The 9,966-nt window shown below is 39.6% G+C and overlaps 1 protein-coding gene across 1 annotated transcript; it reads right to left on the reverse strand.

Moving 5' to 3' along the window:
* Nucleotides 1-394: 394 nt before the first annotated feature.
* ZBTB21 (zinc finger and BTB domain containing 21) lies at nucleotides 395-4,623 on the reverse strand. The gene has a single exon (XM_009327986.1). The coding sequence runs from the start codon at nucleotides 4,621-4,623 to the stop codon at nucleotides 1,447-1,449; it is 3,177 nt and encodes a 1,058-aa protein (XP_009326261.1). The 3' UTR covers nucleotides 395-1,446.
* Nucleotides 4,624-9,966: the final 5,343 nt, after the last annotated feature.

The raw sequence follows: 9,966 nt of genomic DNA on the forward strand, positions 1-9,966 counted from the left end.
TAGTTTACCACCTACTTCTGGGTAAATATTTCTTCTACTTACAGAATAATTTTGGACCCTTACTATAGCTTGTGGTAAATATCTATGATCCTACTTACACTAAATGCTCCAGTTGCGATTTGAGGTAAAATAATGGAACCGCACAGAGTACCTGCAGGCCATTATTACCATGATTTTCAACAAATTAGAAAATTGCAACACAGTTTCACAAATTATAGAAAGCGGCAGAAAGAAATATTCTATGCATTGTACTCATAAAATGCAGTGATTGTAGTGTGATGTTTTTTCCTCTGCTTTGAGCTGGATATGTATGCTTAACACAAATTTCAAATACATACTTCTTCATTTATACAGGTGTCTATATAAATATTTACATTTTTAGTTTTTATTAAAACATATCTTTGTACTCATGGCCAAGCTTATTACTGTGTGTAGGAACACAGCTCATCTTCTGTCCCTTAATGAGCTCTCTTTTTTTGACTTAATAGTTATACATTCCTTTGTAGTTAGCATTACAAACAGTTATACAAATAGTGGAAACAAAATTATGAAACTTGTCTGACATCCATTCAATCTTAGTTCATATTATAAACAGTACCATTTGCATTATGATGGCTGTTAATACAATGACTTTAGCTACCGAAGTACCTATAGTAAATTAGTCTTTGGGACATTGTATAAAGCAAAGTACTCCCTCCCCCAATTTTCCTTAGAAACTTATAATTAAATGGCTGAAAGCAGACTTGCTGCTACTTTTTATATAAAATCTTAGTAGTAATATTGCTGACTTTAGATTCTATTTTAATTTGCACAAGTTCCATATAACAACAAAACAATTCTATATTCCCTTAAAATATCAAACATTCGTATCCAATAACATCAGGATTACTCAAACTTGAGGTTTATTTGTTATTGCTAAAGGTTTCTAAGACCTAAGTCAATACAGCAAGACACTCCATCCACTTCCTCCCTAACTGCAAGTGCATGGCAACTATTTATATGGAGCTTGTGTGTTGGTTTCTTTAAAAAAAAAATAAATGAAGTTGGTTACAGTATTTCACTACTACAAACTCACAGTTAGAATCCAAATCGTTGTTGCTCTTTCATTTAATATATAACTTTATATATAATACACACGCACACACCAACATCACAGGATGAAGATCCATGCATACAATCCAGATGTGATCATATTTCAGTGTTAAATGAAATAAAAATTATTCTGTTACTATTAGATCCCAGACCACAGTATTTTAAATTACTCTGCTTTCTACCTACTAACCAAGTTAATTTACCTTAATCTTCAAATCCAAGCAGCATCACAAATTCCAATTTTTTCGTTGTTGTCGTCGTTTTGATCCTCTTAGATTTCTAGTTTGTATGGCATACATCTGAGATCCTGAATACAGCCTCCACTGAACCAGCTTTTTAAGGTATCTGTTAAAGCTAATTGTGTGTCTGTTCATGGCTCCAAAGACTAAAAGCTGTCTTGAAAGTCCTATGACAGAGTTTACACATGTATTGTCTTTTGAATGTGATTGCTGAGAGTGGTGGAGCATGATAGAAGAGTGTATCTGACTCCTGCGGTACAAATAATTTTTCAGTAGTAGTGGAGCTTTCAGACAAGCCTGTCGGACTATCAGGCTCCAAAGGCTGGATTTTGGGGAGGGGTGGGGGTGGAGGTAAGGGTGGTGGTGATGGGGAATTAGCTGGTGGACATATCTCAGGCTCCTTATTTGCAGACTCCTCTGCAGCCTGTGACATATGAGACTGGAAGTGACTCCACAGTCGGAAATTGGTTCGGAAGGCCTTGTTACACACATGACAAATAAATGGCTTCACAGAGCATAAGAGCTCTTGGTGACGCTCCAGCTGTTTGCGTACAGTGAAAATCTTCCCACACTTTTCACAGGGCCACAAACCAGCATCTTTGTTGGAGACTACTTCCTTAGGTTCTCTGGTCGTTTCAGTGACCTCATCCTCTATATCATCTGCAGGCTCTTCTTTGATCTGAATTTTAAACTGCTTGGAAACACTTAAGTCTTCAGGCAGGCACGAGGAATCTTCAGAATCAAAATTTATTTGTTCTGATGAATCACTGAATACACCATCTTCCTTTGCAGCAACAAAATTGTTCATTTTATTGGATTCTGACTGAGGAGGCAATCTTGACGAACTAGTTATTTCTCCATTGTGATCCACGATAGGTAAAGAAAAGTTCTCTGATGGAGCCATTGTGTTTTGATTGTGAACTTCAACTTGATGACGCCAAATACTAAAGGATGATTTAAAGGTACGCATACACTCAAGACAAGTAAGTTTCTTGTATTCACACTTGCTTTCATGCTCATGCTTCAGCTCTGGAGAAGAAAATCTAAGGCTGCAGTAAGGACAGACAGTAGCATTTCTACAGAGTCGCTCATGATTTCCCTGTTCAATAAGCGAAGAGAGCTTAGCATTGCAGAGACGGCACTGATAAACCTCTTTGCTTTCTACTGGACTTTCAATATGAATATGATCTTTCTGCTTAGGAGCCTTATTTCCTCCAATTGGTTTCTCCCCTGGGTGCATTTTTATATGCTGTTTAAATTGCGAGAGGAAACGATAAGCTTTCCCACAGTAGGTACAAATATAGGCTCCTTTGGTTCTCGATCTTAAATTCCTTTTGATGACTTGTTGTGCTTGTGAAGCAGACTGTCCCTGAAAACCTTGCTTGCCACGTCTTAGTTTAACTATTAGAGCTTTTTTAATTTCTCTCTCTCTCACTATATCGATCAGTTTTCTTTGGAATTTTTCATCCAAAACAGCATGTGAACTGGAAGCAGGTGAGGGATTCTTCACAATTCCATGTTGTGTCTGGCAGTGCGTCCACACTTTGAAATTTGTGTGAAATCTCTTGTGGCATATGTCACAAGCATAGGGCTTCTCTGGATTATGATACATGTTAACATGACGATGAAGACCTGCTGTTGATCTAAAAATTTTAAGGCAGTGCTTGCATTTAAATTTTTTATTTGGTCTTGCTTCTTCCATCTCACTGTATTCATCTTTACTGACATCAGAATCAGGAAAATCAGCATCAAGGTGCGTAGGGCTTGAGCCTTCCTCAAAGTTATCTTCTGACCCAGGAGAACCCTGCTCATCCACCTTCAGTTTCTTAAATGGTAGTCTTCTATCAGCCTGAAATCTCCTTTTTGCTGGAATTCTACTTGGTTCCTTATGATCATCCTCAGTTTTATAAGGAAAGTCTTTATTTGTTGATGCTGAAGCATCACCCACTGTAACTCTTATTATTTCGGCAGGATCTGAAAGTGGACTGCTAGGTTCCGTTTTTATTCGCACTTCTGTGAGAGGAGAAGCAACCTCCCTATCAGTTGACTGAGAGGCACTGAAAGACCTAAGGCGATGTGGGTGTATTACCTGTGGTTTTTCATCTAAGACTAACTTCTCTGATGACTCTTTCAAGGATGACTTTTGAGATACAACATTAAATGTCTTCTGGGAATCATTAGTTCCCGGTGAGGAGGATGATGATACCTGTGAAGGTTTTAGGTCAACAGAAGGTGAGTAAATAGAAACCTGGCTGTCCATGGACAGTGACCTTCGAAGGAGACTTTTTACAAGTGGCCCACTCCTGTCAATACTTTGGTGTTCCGGACCAGATCCACTAGATGGGATTACTAGCCCTAACTTTGAGTAGTATAGCAAATTCCTGTCTTCACCTTGGCCATTGCCTTTTCCTGCCTCTCGCAACAAAAAGGTAGATTCTGACGCGCCACGCAGAGACAAGACTGGTGGACGCGGTCTTTTTAATGACATCTCTGCGGCCTTTCCTCTTAAAAGCTGACCACTGCTTCCTGGTTCATCGCTTGCAATTTCCTTCTCTGCTAAAGGCATTTGAGGCAGTACTGTGTTCCTTTTCACTAAACCACCTCTGCTCTGATCCTCCACAGTTCCAGAAGTTTCATGAAGCTTGGTATAGCTCACAGGGCTTTCTTTCAGCCATCTCCTTTCAGTCAGTGATAAGTTGTGAAGGGTTTCAGTTGGTTTTGTTACTTGTGGTCTACTGCTAGTTTTGACAGCAACAGAGGGTGAGGGTTTAGAAGTATGGCTTAAATCATGTTGCGTTTGATTTATACTTTTCGCTTGTGCTTCAATTCTGTTTTGACAGACAATGACACTTCTCTTCTGAGAACTACTTTCGTCTTCATCTTGATACAGTATTTTCTTAATAGGGCAAGCTGGAAAAGGAGCTTGAGGACTCTTAGAAACAATGTTTGTAAGAAAGGATATTCCAAGACTGTAGCCCAGTTCTTGCACAGCTGCAAGACTGCCTTTCTCAATGAACAAGGATGAAGAATAAATGTAGTTTAAGACATTATCAAAAGCATCCGGTTCACAAAAGTCGAGTTGAAACACTGACTGAGACTCATTCTCCTTATTTGTGAACAGAGTCTGGAAGTATTCACTGCTGGCAGCCAGAACATTTTTATGAGCTCGAAATTTCTGATCTCCTACTATAAGAACAACATCACATAGCTGTCCCTTTAGACGCTCCTCATTCAGTGCACTTAGAAGTGAAATGGCATGTGCTGGGTTTATGTAATGCAAGAGCCCCTCCATGATTCTGATGTTTCTGAAAAAGAACAACAAAAAAAAGTTGTAGGTTGCCTTATGTGAACTGTTGTTAGAGACAAAATAAACATACCTAATCCCTCTGTACTTCATAAACTGGCTAAACCACCATCAACAGTGCTGAAGAAAACAGCTTGTTTGGAGGAAAGGTATGGGAATTAAAAGAATACTGTTAGCTCCAACAGGTGCACAGGCATGAGAAGAACCACAGCATGTGCCCACTTTCAAATACACCATTAATAGCTGATCTTACACCAAGAATATTACACCTAACTAATTGGGGGGCGGGAGGGCTGTGTTCTCTTCCGACAATACACCTGTCCACATGAAGGAAGAGTTCAATCATTTCACTCTTGAGCATCTTTTTCTCAGCTTTAGCTTTATTAAGATCTATCTTGACAACTGCATCGATAAACTCTTGAATAAGATATCTAAAGCTTAGTTATGCCAAGTCACCTTTTTGAGGCTAAGCAACGCTGACAGTCTCCTGCTGACTAAACAAATTAACAGGGTTTTGTTGTCATTTTTAATAGGATGATGGAAAGGGATAATACTGGGAAGGGAGAAGGAAGCAGGATTGTTGTCTGTAATCTAGATTAATTCATCATGTTTGCTTATGTTTAATAAGTATTGTTAATATATACTTCTAGCTATCAAATATGTGTCGCTTATAACCGCACTGCCAGGATCTGGTTTCTCGGAAATGTCACAATTATAATTGAAGTATCCCTGCATTGCTTTCTTCTAGCTTAAAAGCAATCAGAGAACTGAACTCCCCATTTTATTCATTAGTATAAGAGCACTTTATGCCCACAACCCATATACTTGAGGAACAGTTACCCTCAGGTGCATCTCAGAGTACAATAAGTACAAATTAAACTGCAGTGCAGAAATCCCCATGTTCCATATGCTTCAAAACACAACCCACTCGGTACTGCAGGATGTCTCAATAACTCAATAGACTGTTTCTGATTAGATCTTAACAAAACAAGAGAATCAGGTTTTAAGTCAGTTTAAACAAAGACCTTCTGTGGCATTAATTGCAAATTATATACCTGTGCACATGCATACACACAGAGAAATCAGCAATATCCAATTTTCTTTTTTTTTCATGGACGCTCTTACAATTCTGTTCAAGTTAACCTGTAAGAATTTTACACTACCTTCCTCTATGGTGGTAGTAAAACAAGTCAATGATGTGTCTGTTAAAAGCAATTCTCTTCTTTTGACAGCTCAGTTGAAAAACTACTCTTTAGATATTTATGCATGATGTATGCTACTACAACAAAAACGTTTCACTACTCATCAGCTTACAAGCAAAACTGAAAAGTTTATCAAAATAAAAAACGATATTAAGAAGCTGTAACCCCAGAATTAATAAATTGGCGTGGTAAATCTTACAACTAATGGATATAAATAAGTGATCAAAGTCTAAATTGGTATTACTGAGAAATGAATCAAAGGGTGCTGCATACAGCATCTCAGGGCATTGATCACATCATAGGACTGAGCTACCACTTCTATACCTGAAACTACTGAATGAGTTAATAATGTCATGGCAACAGCAAAGGCAGAATTCTGTTTCCTCACCAGATCTGTCTCTTTACTGAGTGTTTCAGTGTCGTTTCATGAACACGAATACATCCTTAATTCACCTCAGATGGTTATAATGCATAATCCCCCCCCATCTATAAAGAGCAGAGTAGTCAAGCTTCTATGAATTTGAGAAACCAATCTGTTTCGTTTTGCTTTGTATGTTTTGCTTAAAAGTACCGTCTGGGGGGGTGCGATACCTGTCTCCTTTGTGGATGCCACCGCAATTTAAAGTGGTGGAGTCTGACTAGCCCTAATCCAGTCTCGTGGTCTGAGCACCATTAACACTTGGAGTGTTATTAGAACAAGCGTTCCAGGAATGCACCTTTTCCTTTAGTTTCATCTGAAAGAAATTGAGTTTGCAAACTCAAGTGATTCATCTGGGATGCAAGCTGCAGCATGGTATATGGAGGTAACAGATCAACAGTGTGCTTATGAAGGAAACTTGAACTAAAACAGTACTGTAGAGATACCCAGCAGAGGTTGCTGCAGAACCCATATTTCAAGGACACAGGGGGAAAGGAGTATATTAGTCAAATGTTTTGAAGTATTTTCAAATCTTTCACTTTAATCTGCTTTACCCAGGCCTTGAGTCTTGTGTAAGACAGTCACAGAATAAACACTATGTAATTACTATGCGTTCCTTTGTCCACTGTAGCACAGTAATGCTATTATAAAGACGGGGGTGTAAAATCTACACATCTAAAGCAGAATCCAATAGTCACCCATCCTTCTTTCTACATTTCCCTTTTTTATTTATAGAGCACCTTCAATTTATTACATTAAACAAGACAGAGATAAGCATCCTATTACAATCCTCCCTTTGCCTTTCAGAGCGCGGTCTGTTCTGTGCAGTGAAGGAGGCAGAGCTCTTTGGTGCAATATAACTCTGTGACTTTAACAGTAACCAAGGCTGCAACATACACAAATGGCAAGGGACCAAATTAATCCTGCAAAGGCAGCTTTAATGCTGGTATTTCCTAATTCAGGTGCTTGACTTTCAGCTTAATAGCCTTTAAACACAACCGTCAGAAATAAAGCAAGCTATGATATGTTAAGAAACAAAGCCAGAACTGGTTTGCAGAACCATTTTAACACATTTACACAGATCATCTGAAAGCCTGAAATACTTAGATGTAAAAAAAAACCCGGATTACCAGAGTAAATGTACGATGTATTAGAATTTCACTGCATGAACACTTTTCAGTAAAAAAGTTGATCCAAGACAAAAAAATTCCTGCTCTCTTCTGTCCATCTTATCTGCACACTGCAGTTCACTCCTCCTTCAGCTGTGCCAGTACAAATATTTGCAGGCCTGTATTTCACAGCAAATCAGACAATAAATAAAAAACAAATAATATTTATTTTCAAATGCTGGTCAATTTTTATGTTAAAGCACAATCTCAAGAACGAATGCATTGGCATAACTGAAGAGGCAGCAAACTGTGGCAGCAGAGCAGCTATAGGAAGGCAGGAACTCTTTACAACAGTTTGCCATCAAAGCCAAAGCTTGGATGACTGAACTCAGGCCGGACACAAAAGGTCTGCCTAGCTCTTGTGTAGATAACAGAACTGAGGCAGTTGTTTGTAATACTAGATTTGATTCCAGGTGTTTGAGGACTCATACTTTCTCAGCTGAAGATTATTTTGCCATTAACTACCTAAGCTCTTTCCTCCAGATAATCTGCTTCTATTCTCTCCAACCATTTTTTCCAGCCATCTTCACTACTGACTGGAAACAAAGCTGTCTCCTCTTTTCTTCAGATGACATCAAGGAAACAGTAGGAGCATATCAGCAAACCTCCCATTGTCTGTGTCCAGGTGTTACATGCTATAGGGGCTGCTGGTCCTCAGGAGGAGCAAGACTCCAGACCCAGGAAGGGCAAGTGCAGCAGGAGCACCTACAGTCTTCCTTCTGGAAGTCAGGAAGAGATTTTAGTGTCAATCTTCAACAGCCCTCTACTGAGCTCAGCAAACTAGATTTCAGAGACTTAAGTACCATATTTGGTACTAGATTAATTTTATTTTATTTTTTTTAACAAGGATAGAAGACGACCTCTACTATTTCAAAATTACTTTCTGCAAAAAGGAAACGTCTAGTCAGGAAAGCTCTTCACAAGGAAAGGGTGAAAAAGCTTAATCTTTGGCCCAGCAGTTTATTGATCTTCAATAGCTACCTGCCTTCGAAGTGGTAGTTCCTCTTCCTGTCCTCTGTCCCTTACTCTCACGTGTCCTTCCCCCAGCCCTGTGGTACCCTCCTCTTCCTTTCACCAGCTTTGCTGCTCATTTGACCTCCCAATAAATTGATTCAGCTCCCTAAAATGAAGCAGGAAACAAACAAACAAAATCAACCCAGCTTTTTAATGTCTGTTTGGTATTTTATAGGTTAGGAGCTTAATCTGCTCACTGAGAGGTCAGATGAGCATCAGAGTTGCAGCAAGAGAAGCCATGAAACTACCCATTCTTTGTCAGCAAGTTGTTCAATCAGCTTTGCCCATCTGAAACTTCACTTCCAGAAACAATGAAGTCACTGATGCTGAAACTTTACAAATAAAATCAGGCAGATATTTGTGTGAACAATTTCATCATAATAGCTTATGCTTGCAAATACACAAGCAACTGAAATAAGATGTTGATGTTGCCTGCTGACTTCCATTATAACGACATAGCTGTCAGCTAAAGCTATGTTAATAGCGTGCTGGGGGTGGGAAAGCCGATGTTCTGAAACACTTAATGAGATGCAATGTTGCAGCAAGGAGGCGCCAGGGCTGTGAGAAACTGCAGTTACAAGCAGAGAATACAAGGAAGGAGGAGGAAACACACGCAGAGGAGACAGGCAACAAGTGAGACTTAACAGGGGTTTCAACAGGGAAAACATACATAAGAAGTATGGTGGGAGCAAAGCCACTAAAAAACCCCAAAGAAACATGGATGATAAAACCCAGCCAAGAAATACAAGTGACTTCCTGGGGTATCCCCAGTTAAATGAAGGAATGTTGCACTCAGTTGTGAGTGCTTTGCAGAGGATTTGATGGCTCTGATAATTCACGTTTCTGATAATTCATGTTTCAGACACAAGGTGGGAAAAAAGTCCCATTACTCGTCAAGAGTCCAGATGCAATAAAAACCCTACGCTGCTTAAACTTCTACTCAAGGATCCTGTGCTGGGTTTTATTATTTGAGTTTGACAACAGTTTATCAAATGCCTCTTCTTCCATCAATAGCCTTTGCAACACAGATTCTCTCCTACAGTCCATATGTATTTACATACACACACCCCTACACACCCCCAAAAGCTATATGTAAAAGCTCCAAACCTGCAGAGCAGGATTGTTTGCATTTCTATAATCTTTTTCTAACTAAATATTTGAGTAATCTCTTGCTGCAAGTTCAGGGATTCTGTCTTCCTGGATTTAATGAAATGTGATTTCAACTGTGTCGTGGTTTAACCTGGCAGGCAGCTAAACACAGCCGTTTGTTCACTCCCCCCCGCCCAGTGGGATGGGGGAGAGAACTGGGAGAAAAAAAAAAAGGTAAAACTCATGGGTTGAGATAAAGACAATTTAATAGGACAGAAAAGGAAGGGAAAATAATAATAATGATAAAAGAATACACAAAACAAGTGATGCACAATGCAGTTGCTCACCACCCGCTGACTGAAGCCCAGTCAGTCCCTGAGCAGTGGCTGTGCCCCCCCCCCCCACTCCCCCCGCCCCCCCCCCCCCCCCCCCCCCCCCC

The sequence above is a fragment of the Pygoscelis adeliae genome, unplaced genomic scaffold (assembly GCF_000699105.1).
Source record: "Pygoscelis adeliae isolate BGI_AS28 unplaced genomic scaffold, ASM69910v1 Scaffold154, whole genome shotgun sequence".
NCBI lineage: Eukaryota > Metazoa > Chordata > Aves > Sphenisciformes > Spheniscidae > Pygoscelis > Pygoscelis adeliae.